General features: G+C 55.9%; 1 protein-coding gene across 1 annotated transcript in view; it reads left to right on the top strand.

The window, feature by feature from the left end:
* The window catches only part of CNGB1 (cyclic nucleotide gated channel subunit beta 1), a 65,907-nt gene that overhangs the window by 21,608 nt on the left and 23,357 nt on the right, over positions 1-20,942 (top strand). The window contains exons 16-25 of the mRNA XM_070611992.1: positions 2,310-2,397; positions 3,075-3,111; positions 9,214-9,376; positions 12,361-12,468; positions 14,421-14,578; positions 15,679-15,834; positions 16,839-17,047; positions 18,046-18,096; positions 18,350-18,436; positions 20,283-20,347. Coding sequence (XP_070468093.1) covers positions 2,310-2,397; positions 3,075-3,111; positions 9,214-9,376; positions 12,361-12,468; positions 14,421-14,578; positions 15,679-15,834; positions 16,839-17,047; positions 18,046-18,096; positions 18,350-18,436; positions 20,283-20,347 — 1,122 coding nt within the window. The remainder of the gene's footprint in view (positions 1-2,309; positions 2,398-3,074; positions 3,112-9,213; positions 9,377-12,360; positions 12,469-14,420; positions 14,579-15,678; positions 15,835-16,838; positions 17,048-18,045; positions 18,097-18,349; positions 18,437-20,282; positions 20,348-20,942) is intronic.

The raw sequence follows: 20,942 nt of genomic DNA, 5'->3' as shown, positions 1-20,942 counted from the left end.
CACCCATTACTAATCCCACTTCACAGATAGGGGAACTGAGGCTCAGGGACGGTGCCCTCCACATCCAGGGGTGGCCTGTGGGCAAGTCAGAGCCGGGATTCTGTCCCAGGTCAGGCTAGCCCCAGAGCGAGCACCTGGCCCAGCAGACAAGGAGAGCTGCTCACCAATGTTTAGAGATGGAGAACTGAGAGTGACACCTACCATTGGAGGTCTTTGGTGACGCCTCCATGAGATTCTCCCCAGCCCTTCTGACCCCACTCAGATACGCTGGCTGTACAGGCTGGGCCCGTCCACCCATTGGACAGATGAGCCAACATGCAGCCTGAGGGCTTCCCGGTGACTCGCCCGGTGCCACACAGTGATTTCCCGGCCCGATTCTGGGACGATCGAGACCCCAGGCCGCCTCTGTCTGCGCTGCGGAAAGCTCATTTCCTGGCCTTTGTGCTCTGAGAACTGAGGAGGGCACAGTTCCTGTAATATTTTCAGGGGTCCCCAAGAACATTTGAATTTCTTTTAAAATCAGAACAAAAAACGAACTTGTTGTTGGAAGAGAATGTTTTGATATATAATATTAACACAGGACTCTTCATATCCGTGTGGTCATGAATATAACTTTTAGTATATTTTTATGGAGGAAGGGGCCCAGGAAGGCTGAAGTGCCCAGGTCCCGGGGAAGTCCTGATGTGCCCTCGCTCTTATGACTTAATCTCTTTAAGGAAATCTGCTTCTTCCTGGGCAGGGTGGGGAGTGTGAGCCTGACAAGTCGGTCCCTCACGATGGAAACACTGACACAAAGAAGAGAAATGTGGCGAGTTGGGTGCTTGGACCTCCAGACACTCGCCTCACTCCTCCGTGTTACATGGGGCTGTGTAGACGCTCAGAGGCAGGTAGTGGAGTGAAAAGTACATGGTGTTGGGGTCAGAGACACCCGTGGTGTATCCAGGCTCGCCTTGGACAGGCTGTGTGATGATGGACAGGCCCTCCAACCTCTCTGATCCCCCGAGTTCTAAACTGGAATGGGATCAGTCACAGCCCGGGTCTCTCAGGATTATTTGGGTGAGGATTCGGGGAGATGCTGTGCATAGGGAGTGCCTGGCCCAGCAGCCGGCACACAACCCACGAGAGCTGCTGTGACAATAGCATTGCCAGCCGATTCCTGCTCCCAGGCTGCTGGCTCCAAGCATTTGGGCTGCGATCCGTCCCCACCGCCTCATCCACCATGGGACGGATGGGCTGAGACGGGGCCCTCCGGCTGGAGGACAGTGAATCCAGGTTTTTGGGGCTGCAGATGCTGCAGTGCATCCTCCGTGAGCCCCTTGGTGACAGAGTCCGTGGGGCGGGGTGGGGCCCTTAGGAGGCAGGATCTAATTCTAACTACAAAAACCACATCAGACCCTGGTCCCGAGTCATCATTTTAACCCAGAGGTCGCACGCAGGTATCTAGGGCTGAATTTAGCCTGGAGATGGCTCTTTTAGATAGCCACTTATTAACATAGACATAGAAATTTGGATTAACTATCAACATCTAAAGATGAGGAGATTCCACCTTGAAAATGTGAGTTCGGGTTCCTCTTGAAAACCGGAAGATCTGTCCGTGGAGCCCCCATTCTGAGCAGAGTGGGGCGCAGACTCAGATGGGCACGGGTTCTCTGGTTTGCGACAGCCTCCCCTGCTCCCTATAACCTCCCCCCGGGCCCCCAACACTCATGTAGCCTGCTGCCTGGGCCAGGGGCCCCTGAAACCTTCAGCACTTGCAGTGTGGCTCTGATCTCATGGCATGGAAAGAACCAGGGCCCGCATTTGAGGTTTGCTGTGTGATTTTGGCCACGTCAGTTCGCCGCTCTAGACCTCACTTTTCACATCCTCCCTGCCCGGCTTGCATCGCCAAGGTTGCTTACAGACTCTCAGCGGGGAGATGTTGGGTGTATATTTTGAACTGTATCCATTGCCCTCTGACACCCTAGATGACAGTTCCCCAAACCATCCTCCATGCTTTTCTTTGCACATACTGTTCCCCTTTCCCAGACACCCTTCCCAGCTGACAGGCCATCTCCTCTGGGAAGCTCTCCTTCCGAGGCAGAATTGTGGCTGGGCCCTTCGCAGCCCCTTGCTCCAGCGCATGTCTCAGCCTGGGAGACTGTTAACACAGGATCTGCTGACCTCCTGTGCTGGGAGCCCCCTGAGGGCGAGGACCTATTCTTGGGGGTCTCTGTGCCCCAGCTCCTGGCATGGAGCCTGGCACTCAGCAGGGTTTGGAGAATGTTTAACACTGCTAACCCCAGCCCTTTCTCCTCCCCCTTGGGTCACAGTGTCCTGCTGGATAGCTGTCTGGTGGCACAGGGTGGCGAGGACCTAAGCCAAGCAGGTGGGAGCGAGCACCAGACGGCCTCACCCCAGGTATGGAGCAGCCCCAGCCCGGCACATGGGCCACCCCTGAACCTGGGCTGGCGTCTGCGGGAGGGGCTGGGGCCTTGTCCACTGTATTTACAGGGGGTTTCTGGCTGGTGAGATGCCCACCGGACAGAGGGGAGCAGGTGGTGGGTCCTGTGAGGCCCCGCTCGTACCAGGGGTCAGATGGTGTGGGGAGGGGCCTTGGGTGACACGGCCATGGGTGACACAGCACCTCGGGTGTCCTGCCCTCCAGTTCTCACAAGACTGCGTGACCCTGGGCAAGTCACCTGACCACTCTGGGCCTCGGTGGCCACCTTTGTAAAATGGGGCTAAAACCCCCTCCCCAGCGTGTTGTACACAGTTGGACACTGTGAAGTGCTGTGCCTGCAGGGGGAGTGCTGTGGTGGCTGCTTGTGTTGCTTTGTCCCCACAAGCTGCATGAGAAGACGCCCTCATGATGTGTGACAAGTCCAGGGGTTGGGGCCTGGGCTCCTGTGAGCACCGCCCTCTCCAGGGTGGAGGCCACCTGCCTGAATGCCCCAGAAGGTGGGCTGGCAGGGCCAGGAGTAGAACTGGGGCCCACGAGGACTCCTGACGGCAGATCCCCTGACAGGGTCTGGGCTGGACCAGGGCTAGCAGGGGGCTGACAGTCCCAGTTGCTGTTTCCACTTCATTTTTTGCAGGAGTTGCAGGAAGAGGCGGTGGCCACTGGCTCAGGAGGTGGGTATGCGGTGGGGGTGTGGGGCTGTACAGAATGTCCAGGATGCTTTCAGGCTGGGGGCAGCCTGGGCCCGGGGCACCCCCTCCCCCATCTCCACCCTCCCTCCACCCTCCACCTGCCCCGTCCTCAGGCAAAACTCATCCTCGGTGCCTTGGGGCCACATTAGCAGAGGCTGGTGACAGATTTCAAAGGCCCCAGGGGAATTGCACTGAGAGCCCCCAGGATGCCCAATGGGCCTGGGGAAACCCTGCTCCTCTCCTGCCACCCCTCCCTGGGAGGGCAGCTCTCCAGGCCCCCACCCAGGGAAGGTTGGGCTCAAATGTAGCAGAGAAAATTGGGACAGAGCTTGCCAGGGGCATGTCCTAGGCTCCCCATCTCTTGACGAGCTCTTTCTTACTGCTAAGATCCCCAGGTCGTACCCAGAACACGCACTTTGCTATTATTTACCGCCCTCCCCCAAATCCTGAGAACTCCAGGGACGGCGCAGACACAGTCTAGGGGAGCCGAGCATGGCTGGGCCACGCAGCCCGGGACAGACAGACATGGGGCCAGGCTTCACCAGTCTCCATGTTCCTCAAGCCGCCGGTGCTCCAGCCGCCCTGTGAGGCGACAGACCATTTTACAGATGAGAAAACTGACGCTTCATGTGGGCGGCATTTGGCTAAGCGGGCAAGGGCACAGACCTGTATTTCACTCCTGGCTCCTTCCTCTTCCTTGCTGTGTGACCCCGAGCCAGTTCTGTGACCTCTCTTAACTAAGGCTCCCCAAATCAAGAAAGACGGGGCAAAAACAGTGCCTACCTGACAGGGTTGTTGGGCAGGGGAGGGGTGACAACGCGTCGAAGGCATCCAGCACCGGGGCTGGCACCGAGGGAGGAGGCCATGTGGCACCACGATGCTCGTGTTCCCAGTCAGCCAGCGGCTGAGCTGAGCTGACCCTGATGTCCTAACCCCACGTGTCCTGAGCTAGCTCCCCACTTCCCCATGTTTGATAAGTGTCCACCGTCCACGTCAACACCTGTCTGTAGGAGACTCCCAAGTCTGCACCCCACACGCATGAGTAGGACCAGGTCACCCAGGTGCAGACTCAGCTTCCGTGAGGCTGGCTCTGCCCCCTTCCCCAGGTCATCCCAAAGCAGGTGGTCTGGGGACTACACTCTGAGAAACGCTGAGGCAAGGCCATCTGTCTGCCACCGAAGCTGTGGACCTAGAGCCCGCAGCTTCACTGTCACCTGGGAGCTGGCTAGAAACGCGGGATGCCAGCCCCACCCAGACCTGCAGAACCAGGGTCTGCACTGTAACAGGGTCCTGGCCGTTTGCCTCACCTTAGTATTTGGAGGCAAGGGCCTCGAGCCCTGGTTTTCAAACGTGACAACACAGTGGAATCATCTGGGGAGAATTTATTTGTTTATTTATTTATTTTAAAGATTGGCCCTGAGCTAACATCTGTTACCAATCTTTTTTTTTTTTTCTGCTTTATCTCCCCAAACTCCCCCATACATAGTTATATATTTTAGTTGTGGGTCCTTCTAGTTGTGGTATGTGGGACGCCGCCTCAAGGTGACCTGACGAGCAGTGCCATGTCTGCGCCCAGGATCCGAACCCTGGGCCGCCACAGCAGAGCGCGAGAACATAACTACTCCGCCACGGGGCCAGCCCCTGTTGCCAATCTTTTTATTGCTTCTTCTTCTTCTCCCCAAAGCCCCCTGGTACATAGTTGTATATTTTAGTTGTGGGTCCATCTGGTTGTGCCATGTGGGACGCCGCCTCAGCATGGCCTGACGAGAGATGCCATGTCCGTGCCCAGGATCCGAACTGGCGAAACCCCAGGCCGCCAAAGGGGAGCGTGCGAACTTAACCACTCGGCCACGGGGCTGGCTCCCTGGGGAGAATTTAAAAATCCCAGGGCCAGGCCTCAACCAGACCATTAAGTCAGAATCTCCGGGGATGGGCCCGGGCATCAGCATTTCTGGACTCCCCCAGTGATTCCACTGTGCAGCCCCACTGGGGAACCTGGGCCCTAGGAGAAGGGGCTGCTTCATTAACTGAGCTCCAGGGCTCCTTTGGGGTGGAAAATCCTAAGAGGGTTTGAGTCCCGAGTCTGTGAGCCTAAGAGTCTGAGGAGTTCTGGCTTCTTTGATTTTAACTTTTTTGAGTCTGAGATGGGAAATGCTACCCATGGTCGGTTAGAAGAGAGCGAACAAGAAGAAGGGGGCTCGGGCTGCCCCTCAGAGCTGTTGGGCGGACCAGCCACATGACTTGGTGACGCTTATGACGTCTGGGGACAAGAGTGATGCTCCAGACCCTGGGTGCAGCTGCTGTGAGTGCAGACGGGCGCCGGCTGGGCTGTGTTGGCGCCGGCGGGGAGGAGCCCCACCTGCCTCGCCGCCCCCAACTCTGTGCTCCTCGTTGCAGTCCCCAGGGTCCCACCTCTGCCTGAGAGCCCCCGGCCCCAGCGCCATGGCTAACCCAGGCCGGGACATGGAGCTGAGTCGCCTGGTCCAGGACCAGCCGCCGGGCCAGGTGGCCCCCAGCCTTGCCCCCCCAAACCTGGTGGAGCACCTCCCCAATGTGCCCAGCTACCGCCCCCCAATCACCCGCATCCCTGTCCTCATCAACCGGAGGACGGCCTTGTCCAACTCCAGCTTCGCGAAGCAGACCAGGAGCTCCGTCCGCCGCCTAGGTAGTGTGACCTCGCCCGCCCAGCATGAGCGTGCCGTGATGTGTGCTTCTGCATGCCTTGGGCTGCTTCCCGCACGGCTGCCGTGGTCCTGGCATGGGATAACTAGTTGGGCTCATAGAAAACCACCCCCTCTTCCTCTGCTGATCAATGCCTTCATCTTGCTTTGTGCTGACTTGAGGGGTATTAGTCCCCTTCTCTCTGTGCCTCTAACTCGACAATTAGCAATTCATTTCTTTGGGTTAAATGTTGCTTTCTGCAGATCCTCATTTTTTTACACAGGAAGTCACTCACATGCTAGTTTAAACAAGTCACTCAGATCTCCAGGCCAAGAGGCTTGGGCAGGGAGCTGGGACGGGGAAGAGAATAAATGGAGAGGAATGGAGCAGAAGAAGAATGTGGGGGCCCGTTGCAGACAGAGTCTACTGACCTTGAGAGTTTGCTGGGAGCTGGACTTTCTGAGGACTGTTGATATCTTCCCAGCAAATTCCACTCCAGGAAAGGAGAGGCCCCCAGGTGTCGACAGGCTGCAGGCAGAGAGGCATCCTCAGGGCAATGCAGAGAGGGGGCCTGTCTGGAGCCATGTGATTGTGACAGGTCCCTGAGGTGGCCTGCAGGCTCCTGCTGCTTGCTGCCTGATGACAAGGTGCTCAAGGACAAATTGGGGCCTCTGGGCGAGCCTCTGTCACTTTCTGCTTTAACTCAACCCAGACCTGTCCACTTTCCCTTTTGATTTGTTTGTATATTTTTGGATGACCCTGGGCAAGCTTGCCTCTGGCATCAGTGGGCAGGTAGAACCGAACAGTGCATGTTGTCCTTCTCTCCCCTTCCCGGCTTGGGGTGGGCACAGAGTGGGGGTAAGGTGGCACGTGGCTCATCACTGTGACAAGGGGTGACACCCCAGGCTCAGTCTTCTGGGCAGGCCCTAAATCTACTCACTCCCAAGGCTCCCCCAGCTTCCATTCCCACATCTCCCCCCTCGATTTTTGCTATACTCTCTAGCAACCCTACTTTTATTTGCTTACTATCTTTCTTTCCATGGATTGTCTTTTTTATTTAATTAAATGTATTTAAACAGGAAACTTTACATTACCATTAAAATGAAAACCAGCATTGCTTGCCATCAGTAGAAGGCATACATAGAAATAACCACAAACACACCGAAAACAAAGTGGTGTTGATGCTTTCTGGTGAAAGACGGGTCACATCTGGGGCGGCGGTCCTGCCACAGAGGGGATCCACAGCGTCAGAGAGGTGTTAAGGCCGTGGCAGCATCAATCCGAGACTTCCTCTCTGCCTATTCCGGGTCTAGAGAGAACTGAAGCGGGAGGGATCTTCTCATTCTATCTTATCCTTTGTCTTGTCTGTGACATCTAAACCCACCTGTGTCCTCCCTGGTCCCCGGGAGCCCCACACTTTGAGAAATATTCCCACTGACACACTGGGACAGCAGACTGAATCAGCTGTGGTGTGACACACGGTGACTCTAGATGCTGCAGACAAGGCGATGACAGCGTGGAGGAAGGATGGTACTCCCATGTGAACGGTGCTCGTGGCGCCTCTGAGCTGAGGTTTTGTTTGGACAGAGGCCTGTGTGTGTGCTGCTCATCCCCCTCGGGATGGGGTAAGAGTTTAAGCTCTGGGTCCACATCCTGGCCCTGCAGCAAATGTCATAACCTCTCTGTGCCTCGGTTTCCTGAGCCACAAAATGAGGACAACCACCACCACGACCTCAGAGAGCGGCCGGGAAGGTGAAACGAAGGAATATCTATAAAGCACGTAGAGTTCAGTGCGACAGATGCCCGGCAGGCACAGAGGAAGCGCTTAGCCGTAAACAGTATTATTCTCTAAACCAATTTAATCATACAGTCTTATTCTTTATATTTTTAATAGTATTATTCTACAAATCAATGAAACATAAACCAATATAATTTCTATTCTGAGTGCCCACTCTGCCAAGCTGGCGGGAAACAAGATACCAGACACTGGGGTTTCCCTCCTCCCCGGGGCGACGGGGGTTGCAGGGTCTTTCCCAGGGCAGGGCAGGGGTGAGGGGAGCAGCTGCCCCTCCCGGGTCCCTGAGACGGCCTCGTGGATGGGGGACCAGGGCACTGTCAATGGCCCGGGGGCCACGCTGAGGCACCCTGGCCCTGAGCGTTTCTGAGCAGCTGCCCTCTTCCCTGCTGCCTCTGCTTGTCTTTTGAGGTCTCCCAGGAAGAGGGTCAGGCCCCTCGGCCTCAGCTCTCTCCTTCTTTCCACAGCCTGGGGCATCTCGTTAGTCTGGTGAAACTTCTTCCTGAAATTTTTTAAAACTTCTCGATTCCTGTTCATCCTCTTCCCCTGAGGGCTTAGGGTTTTAGTAAAAGAAACGCCAAAAAGTCTTGAGATCTGCTCAGATCCCCTCGGCCAAACTCTACCACGTGCTGGGTTTTCCCGTGATGGCCATTGAAAAAAAAGTCACATATCCAGGTGTTTCAAAGTGCTGCCCCCTCTCCATTTTGGGGGGTGTGCTGCTGCCTCGCTGGTGCCCAGGCCTGCGGCTGGCTGCTAGTGGGTGGTCCCACCTGGGCGTGGTGGGCACGGGGCACCATCTCAGCCCCTCAGCATCCTCTGAGCTCCTCCTCAGGGTGGACCTGACCCCACTGCCTGCCTGTCCTGGGGTGGGTAATGCAGCCTGAGGTTGGGCCACACTTGGGCTTCCCAGGGAGGACCCGATTCTCAGGATGTGGGACAGGGCGCCAGGCCTCCAGAGGCTGGGGGGGGGAGGGGTTTGGTTGATGAATTTTGGAGTGTCCTGGCTTGTACAAAAACAAGGAAATACCCAAACGGGTACCCAGACAGCGGTAACGCACACTCCAGAGACAGGCTGTGACCTCGATTGGAGGAAACCCCCAGATGTCTCCATCTGAGGCCCTCCCGAGCATAGGGCCATGTGCCCTCCTGCCCCACCTCCCCACAGGCCTGGCAAGGCATCAGCCCTCCTGCTTTGGGAGGGGGAAACTGAGGCCCAGAGAGAGAAGCAGCTGAGCCAGGCTGTGTTAGGCTAGGCCTTAGGACTTGGGCTCCCCCCGGCTCCTCATGTCCTCTCTCAGTGCTGCTCTCCCCGTCCCCCAGCCCTGGGGTCCTTGCTGCTTCTCCTGGCCCAGGGAAACCAGGCTGGGCTTTGGAAAACTGGACTCCAGGCTATGTCCAGGAGCTCCTGTGGCCCCATGGCTTCTTTTGTGGCTTCTGCACTGGTGGCTGCGGTGGCCTTGGCCCTCAGAGGGACCTGGACTCTGCATTCCTGCACGGACTGCATGGAGCTGTCCTGTGGGCCCCGTTGTGGGGCAGAGGCTGGCAGAGGTCCCCCCAAACACGCTTTCTGTGTCTTCCCTGGGGCCTGGCCCTTCTCTCTCTGACTCTGTCCTCTCCTCCCCCTCAAGTGCCCGGCACAGAGGAGCACCCGGAAGTGCAGGTGGAAGATGCCGATGCTGACAGCCAGCCCCTCATCGTGGAGGAGATCCCACCCTCCCCTGAGCTGCCACCACCTTCTCCTGCCAAATCCGACACCCTCACGGTCCCAGGCTCGGCCGCAGGCAACCACAGGTCACCCTTTATGCTTCTCTGGGCTTTTCACGGTACTGTGCCACCTGTCTACTTGGCAAAAGAGGCAACTGAGGCCAGAGAGGGGAAGCAGCTGGCCCAGGGTCACTCAGTGACTTGGTGTCAGAAGTGGGACTATGACCCCTGCTTCCTGGTTCCCCTAATTCCTGGCTTAGGGCTCTATAACGAGCTCTCCAGGAAGCTCTGTCTCAAAAACCCTCAAATGTACATTAGAATGGGGTAATAAATGTGACAGGCTAATTTCCACCCTCTTGTTTTATCATTAAATCATACAATGGACATACCAAATGGAAAAATACTGGAAAAATACTCACCCATAATCCTAGCACATCCGATACCTTGTCTATGGGCCCATGCTTCCGTGTGGTTTTAATTGGTGTGATTTGGATCACATCTCATTTGAGACCACATCTCATTTGTGAATCCTTTTCTGCATCGCTAGGCTGTCTTTTTAACACTCATTTATGACGGTTGCATGATATTCCTCCAGCTCTGTGTGCCAGAATGGACTTAAGAAATCCCCTCTTGCTGGACACTGTCCATCCAGTGCTGTGAACATCTCTTTGGTCTTCTGCTCTCTGCCCATGAGTTCCTTTCTCACAAGTGGGATTCCTGGTCAAGGTTGCACACATTTTTATGCCCTTGAGATAAATTTGTTGCTGCATCGGTAGAGTCGGTTTTGGACAACCTGAGCCAGGTAACTGAGAGCAGTCCTACATACAGCTGTAAGCAAGCTGTGAAGTGCAGTACAGTGCTTTGTGAATGACTATATTTAAGCTAAAGGGGAGCTGTCGGTGCTTCCCCTACACTGGCTGGATTAAGAGATGGTTCTTTTTTCTTGATTAATTTTTGCTCTCATCCATGAGCCCTTGAGTAATTTCTCAGCTGAGGTCAGGAGCCTGCCAGGGCGGACGAGATGGCTGGGTGTGGCAAACAGAGGGGCTCTCAGATTTTAATGTGGAGAAGAGTCACAATCTCACCCAGCCTCGGGACACAGCTCACAGCCCCATCAGTCCTCAAACTTAATTCATTGAATTATGCACAGAGTATACACAGCAGAAGAAATAGCAACACCATGGTTGCAGACATCTCGTCTACCTCCCTCTGTTCCCTTTGTAAGGGTGGGGGAACCGTACAGGCTGGGCTGAATGTGGATATTTGGGGGCAGGGAGGGGACCAGGATCACTTGGGACTAGACTCCAAGCCTCCTGCCTTCTGCTTATGGGCTGGGCCTGTGGGGCTCATCCCTTCATTCATTTATTCATTCGCAAACATCTATTGAACATCTTTATGAGCCAGGCTCTGAGCTCGGTGCTGGGGATGCATCAAGGGGAGGCCTGCCAGGGGCTGCCCTCATGGAGCTGCCATTCCAGTGGGGCTGAGATAGACAGTGAACAAGTAATTGAACAAACAGACTATTCCAGAGAGTGCTAAGTAGGATGCGACTGCGAGGAACTGGGGGGCTCTGCCTGAGCTTGGCCCCAGGAGGGGAGAGCCCTGATGCCTGACGTGAGAGGCCAGCGGGGCTCTGCCTGTGGTCAGGGATGGAATGAGCCCTGGGGGCGGCTGATGGGAGCCGAAAAACCACCACAACCTCAGGCCCTCACAGAGGGGCACGTGGGCAAGGCCCTGCTCACAGCTTGAGGCTGCGGTTTGGAGCCAATCCCAGCTCACCACTTACCAGATGTCAGGCTTCAGGGAAGTCACTTAACCTTCCTGGGCCTCCATTTTCCCGTTGTAAGATGGGGATAAAACACCGCCTGTCTATGTGGATGTTGTCAGGATTCAGGAGCTGCTGTGCATTGAGATGCTCCGCACAGGGCCGGGCACCAGGCGGTGCTGGGGGAGGGCAGCTGCTGACTCAGTTCTCTCTCTGGGGCCTCTGGGGCCGCAGACGCTCTCCAGGCTGCAGTGCAGGAGGACCTGGAGCAGGAGGACTGAGTTTGGGGTCCCACCTGTGGAACTTTTGGCCTCAGTCTTCTCGTGCATGGTCATCCTTTTAATTAGAGTGTGAAAGAGGTGAATCCATGGGTGTAGCCATCTTAGGCGAGTTGGCAGAAGGGGATAGAGTAGTTTCAGAACCTTCTGGAATAAAGGCAAATGCTGCACGTCCGTCCCTCTGTATCCCTCCAGAAGCCCTAGTGGAGGAATCCTGATCACAGAGGTTGAGGATGGAAGAGTGCCGGGGGGGTCCACACCCAGACACCCTCCAACAAGATGCTAGTCCCTCCAGAGGCCGCCCCCCGGGCAGACTTGGAGGAATGGTGGGGACCCTGGGGATAACTGAATCTTCACCCTTCAGATAGGGACCCTGCAGCTCCGGGGGGATGGGACCTGCCCCAGGTCACACCACGAGCTGGAGACTGGGCTCCATGGCCCAGGAGGGTTTTCTTTTCCAGCCAGAAGCACATCTGCGAAGGGAGGGAGGCGGAGCTTCCAGGACAGCGAAGCCCTCAGGCCTTGTCCAGTAGCCGGAAGGTGGTGTGATAGAGACCGGAGGGGGGAGATGAGCTGGCTAGGGCAGCGACTTTAGACTCGGGGGGGAGGGGAGGAGGACATGTAAGCTGCGACCCGGCTGAGTGATGTGTCTCATTTAGTGGCGTAGGTTTAGTCCCATTCTACGGAGGGGGACACTGAGGTGGCTCAGAGAGTTTAAGTAACCTGCCAAGGTCACACACTGGGAAGACGCAGGGCTGGGGTGCAAGCTCGGGTTTGCCTGATCCCAAGTCAATGCCATTATTTTCACGCTAGGCCGTTGGACAGATGTGGAGATTGAGGTCCAGAGAGTGGCTATGCCCCTCTGTTCTCCCTTCTTGTCTCCCTGCAGGCAAGTGAGGACCCTTTGGCAGCACCATCTCCCACCCAGGATTCATTCGGCTCTGGGTGACGTGCAGGGCACAAAGCCAGTCTGCTTCCCCCTGGGGCCCCTGCCCTCGCTAAAGGCCCTTCCACGTCTGTCCTTGCAGGAAGGTGCTGCCCTCCCAAGATGATGAGGCTGAAGAGCTCAAGGTGCTGTCACCAGCCGAGTCCCCCGTGGTTGCCTGGTCGGACCCTGCCACCCCGCAGGGCACTGAGTGAGTGGGAGCCACCTGTGGGGTCTCAGAGAGTCTGAAGGCGGGGTGGGGATGGGTGGGTGAGGGGAGGTGAGTGAGGGGGAGTGGGATGTTTTTAGCACTCTCCACCACGAGGCGGACTTGGCCAGTGGCTTCCCAGCAATAAGACACGGGTGGGCCTCCCGCCCGGGTTCCCTCTGGCTGGCCCAGGAGTTCTGCAAAATCTGCAGAATGGGCTTGAACTCTGCACCAGCCGTGTTCAGAACCACAGGCAGCGGGCCCCGGGGACCCCACCGCATTACAAGTTCCCCAGGTGGCTGGGATACAGCTGGTCTGTGGGACGATGTTTAGAGCCTTCTGCGAGGGCACTGGGACCTGGGTCTCTGACATCTAACCGTCCTACGGGCTGGGCCAACGGAGATGTTTTCCTGAAGAGTCTGAGGGGTTCGTTGATGGTGAAGCCTCCAGCCCTGGGCTCTGGGACCCCCATCCCGCTCCCAACCGCAGCTCCTGGCACGGCCGCGGGAGACACTCAGCTTTTCTTCCAGTCTTTTTTCCTATCCATAATTTTTTGGAGTTTATGTTTAACAGAGTTGTGGAAAGTTCCGAAAAGTTAAAGAAGCAGGAAAAAAATCTGAAGCTCACCCCTAGTCCATGGTCCATTGTAGCACATGGTGGAGTCACATCTTACATAGTAGGGGAGGGCTAGGGTTAGGGGTTCATATCAGAAAATAAGGCAGAAATCAGGTATAATAACAAAATTCACCCTTGAAAACTCTTAAGGAGGTCCACGTGGAGAGAGCTACGTATTAGCTAGGGAGGCTGAGCCGCTGTAACAAATAGACCCCAAAGATTCAGTGGCTTGGGAACAGAAGATGTCTCATACGTCATGATCATGTCACTAATTGCATGTTTTAGGTCGGTAGAAGGCTCTGCTCCATGCAATCATTTAGGGACCCAGCTGACAGCACCTCTGCCACCTTCATGTGGCTTCCAAAATCCCACTGGTCACCAGTGGAAAGGGAAAATGCCAGGCCAGTCTTCAATAAGGAGGCCCAGGGTTACCTGTGTCATGTCCACTCACAGTCCACTGGTGAGAGCTCGCATGGCAACACCTGGGGAATGTTGTTCGCGGCCAGGTGTCCACGTCCCAGAGACCACTCCCCACAGGAGAGAACCAATGTGGGTGAGCAGCTCGTGTCTCCACCACACCCGGGAGCCATCTCTCATTAGGACCCCCACACTGGTGGTCTCCAGCCCAGCTTCCTCGACTGAGCACAGGAGGAGTAGCTGGCTGGAGTTTGAGGGCCTTGATGTAAGAAAAAAAAATAGATCCATAAATGCTAGTATTGCACTCAGCTCAGCGAGATGATCACAGTGAGGCCACTTTGGGGAGAGCCGTTCACACAGCGGGTCTCAACTCCACAAGGGCCCTAACCCCACGCTGAGTGGGGTGTCAGGCAGACTCTCACCCATTCTCTCTATCTGTCTGCCTGTCTCTCTTGTTGTGAGTGCATGCAGTTTAAATTCCTATGAGTTAAAAGGATATACAATGTATCCTCATGGTTTTTCCACCAGTTATTTCCTCAGCCTGAGAAAGCAGCTGCGTCCACTCTCTGATCTGTCCCACTTACCTCACGTGAACCCCAAACTGGGCCTAACGGCCTGGAACTGGGTTCCAAGAGTTTCTCCGTGAATGACAAGTGGGATCGAAGTTTTTTCGGAACTGCCTGTCTGAATCAGAGCCTCCGGGGTTCATTCTCTAAAAGCTGCGCCAGAGGCCCCGGGCGTGGTTCCCAGCCCGAACTGTCTCCTGGGAGACAGTGAGTTAGGGTTGATGTTTCTGACCTCAGGGGGAAACAGGGGGCCTTACCTCCTTCGGGCTGGGTGGGATGCAGACCCTGTTAGCTCTTGCCAGGGGCACAGAGGTCCCGTCCACGCAGTCTGCTCAGCTTTGGGCGGTGTGTCCTCAGTGACCAGGACCGCGCGGCCTCCACGGCCAGCCAGAACAGCGCCATCATCAACGACCGGCTGCAGGAGCTGGTGAAGCTTTTCAAGGAGCGGACAGAGAAGGTGAAGGAGAAGCTCATTGACCCCGACGTCACCTCCGATGAGGAGAGCCCCAAGCCCTGTGAGTCCAGAGCTGGGCATGGTCCACCCAGTGGGGGGGTGGGGCCCTAATGCCCCCTGTCACGTCATGGTGGGAGTGACCCCAAGGAAATGGTCGGGGTGCACAACGGCAGCCAGATCCCCACTCTCTGGCTTCTGGGTCCCATACGTACAGGACCCTGGGGAGGGAAGAAGGTCAAAGTTCTGACCAGTGATCCCATTGTACTTGGCTCCCCCTCCCACAGGGCAAGTCCCCTCATAGACCCTTCTGCCCCTTTCCCATGGGCTGGCAGGTGGTCACTATGGGACGGGACGTGTCTCATGGTCGTACACTCAGATGGTGTCCATAGTCCACTCTGGGAATAGACAGTCTTATTTTTCAAAGGCCCCAATTGCAATATTCTTATGGGGCTACCTGTAAGGTTTCTGCTTTCATGGTCCCAGGAGGAAATAAGAACCGTGGTCTTACCAGGGAGGTTTTCTAGGTCTTTCCAAAGGAGGGCTATGCCTTCGAACTCTTGGTGCTGACAATGGACCTAGCAGAGCCTGACTTCACAAGCCTAAAGCTAGAAACTAGCATATTGAACCTATGGGAGCCAGTCTCTAGGTCACGAGCAACATCGCCATAGGTGTGCAGGAAGGCTGTGTCCCCATTCCACGTCTTGTTTTAGAGATAAAGGAGCTGAGATTTCTGCCCTGAAAATGTAGAGCAATGTTTTCCTGATTCCTGGCCCTGGGTGATGGAAGTCCTGGGTGTGAAATGCTCCCATCCCGCAGAGGGAACCAAAGGGGTCCAAACAGACACACAAGCAGATGCTCAAGTTGGAAACATCCAACTGGCCCAGAAACTCCTCGTTTGGGGCAGCTCCTGAGAAGCAGTTCTAGACCGGTAGCTGGTAATAGTTTCTGGGCAGGCACCCAGGTCGCTGTTCACGACGGAGCTGTGGGGTTTGTTCCGGGAGAGCACCGGGGTTTCCGCACACAGGGCTCCCAGCAGGTTGCGGGACGGCGCCAAGGTCCCCCTCAGCTCTGGTTCCAGCGTCTGTCGTTTGCAGCCTTCTCTCTGCCTCCTCCACCTGAGCCTCAGGGCTGGGTCAGATGCTCACCACCTTCATCCCACAGCCCCAGCCAAGAAAGCCCCAGAGCCGGCCCCAGAAGCGAAGCCAGCAGAGGCGGGGCCGGCGGAGGAGGAGCATTACTGCGACATGCTCTGCTGCAAGTTCAAACGCCGCCCCTGGAAGAAGTACCAGTTTCCCCAGAGCATCGACCCGCTGACCAGTGAGTCCCGGGCGGGCAGAGGGCATCGCCACCGTGTCCTATGAGAGGGCAGGAGAGGGAGACGGGGGGAGGGAGTGCAAGAGGTAGGCTGGGAGGCCACGGATGTCCAAGGTTTGTGACCCAAAAGAAACAAACAATTCCCTGGAATAGGAACATAAGATCACACCCATCTCACAGACAGGGAAACTAAGGCACAGAGAAGTTAGCTGGCCTAAAGACACAACGAGTGATGGCAGACCCAGGCCTCCTGACTCCTGGCCCAGTCTGTTTTCTGCTCTGCTCTTACGGGCCCCTTCCTGGAGCTGCTGCTCTGAGCAGAAAAGGGAATAAGTTCCTCCAACCTCCAAAGTGAACTCCTCTGGCTTCCCTTTTAGCCCATGTTATATTCCTCGGGAATAACAACCTTCCACATGTGCACGGCGCTTGACAGTTTACGAAACACCTCCCTGCCCTTCTTATCTGACCTCTCCTTGTGACTTCTCTGAGGGGGGCACGGCAGGTGCCGCGGGGACTCTCCCAAGGTCACACGAGAAGTCATTTGGGGGGCAGGACTCCAGCCCTCGTGTCCGCTGTTCCTCTAAAATGACAAGTCACCTATGGTATCCATCCATCCATCCACCTGTCCATGTATCCATCTGTCTGTCCTCTATGCATTGTTTACTATTGTGTATTTACTAAGGCAGAAAAGACGTTTTTGGAAAAATTCAACAAGAAAGAGAGCAAAAGTGTTTCCTAGTTAGTTGTCTATTATCTAATAACACCGCCATATCCCCTCCTCAGAATACTCTGATTTATTAGAGCCTAGGGGTGATTTATGTTTAAATCAAAGATAGTTTTATGGTCCCCCATGCCCCAGCCCCAAGTTACAGAAGGGCCACATACAGCGTTCGTAGGAAAGTGCAGGCAGACAGGTGGAAAGAAGGAAGCCCCACTCTGACCCCACGGTGAGGAGCCCGCTCCGCTGATGTTCCAGCACATTCCCGCCCCTCCCTCCCTTTCCACAGACCTGATATACATCCTGTGGCTGTTCCTCGTGGTGTTGGCCTGGAACTGGAACTGCTGGCTGATTCCCGTGCGCTGGGCCTTCCCCTACCAGACGCCAGACAACATCCACCTCTGGCTGCTGATGGATTACCTGTGCGACCTCATCTACTTCCTGGACATCACCGTGTTCCAGATGCGCCTGCAGTTTGTCAGAGGAGGGGACATCATTGTGAGTCACAGGCAGGAGGAGGGGTGGCCGGGGGGCAGATCCTACAGCCCGAGCCTTCAGGGGACCGACCCCTGATGCTGTGATAGACAGCAAGATAAATGAGCAAGGAAATCTCCGGAACGTCTGCCTGTGCTTTGTTCAATAACACCGTACCCTTGATGTATTCAAATTATCCACACAAAGTATTGCTCAGGAGCGAAATGGCTCCGGGGTCACCTGATGGAATTAGAGACGGAGAAGCGGTCCGGAGAAGGGCCTTTAGTGAGGGTGCACCTGGTTCAACCCGTGGTCGACCACAACTAGCTGTATCGCCTCTCTGAGCCTCAGTTTCCTCATCTGTACAATGGGGATAGTAATTCTTCCCACCTCGGAGTCTTGCCGTGAGGATGGATTGAGGTGATGTCTGCAGGGTGCTCAGCACAAGTAACTGCTGGCAACTGACATATCCTGGGGGTCCTGCAAAGAGCCCACTACACTTACCAGAGAGGAAACTGAAGCCCTGACTGTGACTTGGCTGAAGCAGGAGACGCAGTCTTCGTCTCCTTGTGCAGGTCACTTACCACCCCGCCCCCCGCCGCCCCTCCGCTCCGCCGCCCCTGCCCCTGCCCGGCAGAGCCTGCTCTCCTGTGTACCGACAAGCGGAGGTTCTGCCTCTGAAACAATTTAGAGCAAAAAGCATTCCTGGCCCGCTCAGAGCAGTAACCAGCTCCTCAGTAAATGAGGTTGCCAATAAGCTCAACATCCTGCTTTTCGTCCAAGAAATCAGACTCTAGCTGGATGACCTTGGACCACGCCCTCCCCGCTGGGGGCTGGACCTCCCCACCTGTAGCCCCGCCCCCAGGCTTGCACCGAAGCCCGGCTGGTCCACTCGGGGCGTCCGTGGGGCTGTTACTCTGATAGGAAGGCGGAAGTTCTGCGAGATTTTCCATCGCTGCTCCCACGGGCTCAGGCACTCAGCTCTCGGGCCATTTCACGGTCGTGACTTTATTTTCCTCCAGACGGACAAAAAGGAGATGCGCGACAACTACCTGAAATCCCGCCGCTTTAAGGTGGGTGCAGCGGGCACAGGCTTCCGCGGGGGCTCGGGAGGTGGGGGCTCTGGGGCGGGGTGATGCGGCCCCGCCAGGACCGCGCAGGCCGGGTGGCCAATCAGAGGCTTGCTGGCTGGAGGCCTTCCGCCCCCAGTTCTAGGCGCTCCTGGGCCTTTCCATTGAAGGGGGAGACCCCCGCGCCCCGTCGCTGCCCCACCCCAGCCCCGCGATGACTAAGTTTTCCTCTCTCCGCTGTCCCGCCGGATTCCAGATGGACGTGCTCTGCCTCCTGCCCTTGGACTTTCTCTACTTGAAATTCGGGGTGAATCCCCTCCTGCGCTTGCCCCGCTGCTTGAAGGTGAGACAGTGGGCTCCTCCTACGCCGCCTTCGGTTCCTCCCTGCTCTGCACCAGCACTGGCCCCCTAATGGCTGCCCCGAGCAGCCCTGGGGAGTGGGAGGTGTCGGGGAGTGGTGGCCCGGGGCGACATAGGAAGTTGCTTACGCTGGCTAGGGGTCCTGTGGTGCTGTGTGTTAGGTATTGTTCCGGAGGCTTTACAAGTGCTTACTCCTCAATCCCATGCAGTGAGCGTTGTTAGAACCAGCATTTTACAAATGAGAAGTCTGAGGCAAAGAGAGGTTAAGTAACTTGCCCAAGGTCACACAGGTAGGAAGGAGTGGAGTCCAGATTTGAACCCAGGCAGTCTGTCTCCACTGTCTGAGCTTTCAGTAACTATAGAGACTTTCGAGAGAGGGACTTCTGCTTTATGATGGTCTGCATCCAAAAGATGGGGAAACCGAGACTTGGAAAGCTTGGGTGACTTGCCCAAGGTCACAGGAGCCAGGAAGTGCCCGGGAGGGATTTGAATGTGCAGCCCCGACACCTGTTTTATCGTTGGTTGTTGCTCACTGTCATTACAGCCCTTCCTCCTGCCACTAGGGCAGAGCTGGTGTCCCAGCAAGGGTGACCCAGTGTGGAGTGGAGACGTGGTCACTGTTTTTTAATGTGACCAGCGTGGACAACCAGTCGGAGCACTTGGGATCCCCCAAATCAATTTTTCTGGCCGACCCATTAAATTCCTCTCTCTCCTTCCGTGATGGCTGATGCCTCTCCCCTAAAACGGTAATGAGGGAATTTGCAAAAGAGGCCAACGCAGTAAGCTTAATAACCCGGAGACACGGGGAGGAGAAAGAAAGGAAGAGCGCAAGTACCCCAGGAAAGAAAGCACAGCTTGCTGGAATTGAGCACGGAAGCTGCTTCTGAGCTTCCTGGCTGCCAAGGGGAAGGGGGAAACTGGAAGTGGCACCAGTCTTGGCTGATGCGGGCCAGCCTCCTGGGGCTGCAGAGGTTGCTTTAGAGCCCAGCGTCGGAGTGAGTAAGGTTGGATCCACAGGCCGAGTCTCACTCCCAGTGCAGAGGTGGGATCCACATCTCGGTTCACGTGGTGGTAGTGAGCGTGCGTCACGCAGGCGCCTAGTGGTTAGCACGAAATTCTTTGAGCCCAAAGTGAGGGATCCGAGTCCACGGTCCTTCTGTGTCCTGTGCCAACTCTGGACGGAAATTAGAATGAACACCGGGGCGATCGCTGGCGTGTCTCTTAGGAAATCTTCATCCATTCATTTTCGAATATCGAACAACACGTGTGCAGAGATTTAAAGGTGGAGTAGCATAATGAAAAGAGCTTGTGGTTCTCAGTCCAGTCTGGTTTGAATCTCTGTCACTTACCAGCTGTGTGCTTTGGGCAGATTACTCAACTTCTCTGACTGGCAGTTTCCTCTCTGTAGAAGGAGAACAATAATACGGGCCTCATGTGTGGATAGGGGGTAAGGCAACGTGTGCAAATTGCGGGCATCAGAGGTGCTTGCTAAAGAGGAGTTATTGTTATACTTTTATGATTATAAATAAGCCTTTGGGGGATACAAGTTAGGGCTGTGAGGGATGCTGTTTCTTATAAAACTGTTTATTTTATAAGTAAACATTGAAAACAGGGTCTTTTAACCTGGGACCCACATAGCCCTAACGTTTCATGATAGGATTCAGAAGGTCCAGGAGACCCTGAGATTGTAAATGCTCCTCCTCCAGCTGCTCGCACCGGGGCTGCAGAAAGAGCCCTGGGTCCTGGTGCCCGTGGGGAGGGGCCGGGCAGGCGAGGGCGGCGGCCACCCCCAGACAGCAGGCCGCCCTGACACGTGCTCTTCCTCCCAGTACATGGCCTTCTTCGAGTTTAACAACCGCCTGGAAGCTATCCTCAGCAAAGCCTACGTCTACAGGTGAGACCGCCTCTCTCTCTCACACACGCATGCACACACACGCACACGCACGAGGCAGGACGTTTGCAGCCAGGCATGCTCTACCCACATCGCTTCTCCTTTCCAGCTACCCTGGCCCCCTCGCCACCGGAAGCCTGACCTCTTCCTGGCCCTTCTCCGAAGGGATGTTTGCTTTTTAGAGAACCAGGAATGTCCCATTTCCCCCAATTGTGAGGAGGGCATGAGTAGGTTGACACGCACGGCTCCCCCTCATTTCCAGGGAGGCTGGCCTCATTTTGGCCTCAGCTCAGGGAACTGACCCCCTCAGCTGCTCAGACATAGGGGGAATGGATGTATGGACCGTCAAACGGACATCCGAGGATGGGGTGCAAGACCAACCAGGCCACTTGTGGGGACAGGCTCCTCTCCACATCTTTCACGGAGTGGCCCTTCTCTGCATGCGTCTGTCCCTTCTTTGCCCCTCTCGGCTCCTCCACTCCCTTGGAACTGTCCCTGCAGGTAGCTTTGTGCCACTGCCAGCCCCTAGTCTTGGCAACTTTCCATTCAACGCCACCATTCCTGACTGGCACAGTCTCAAAGAGCATCCGGTGGGCCC

This window comes from Equus przewalskii, chromosome 3 (assembly GCF_037783145.1).
Source record: "Equus przewalskii isolate Varuska chromosome 3, EquPr2, whole genome shotgun sequence".
Classification (NCBI taxonomy): Eukaryota; Metazoa; Chordata; class Mammalia; order Perissodactyla; family Equidae; genus Equus; species Equus przewalskii.
Note: the sequence above shows the minus strand (reverse complement) of the source record. Positions and strands in the feature narration are given on the sequence as shown.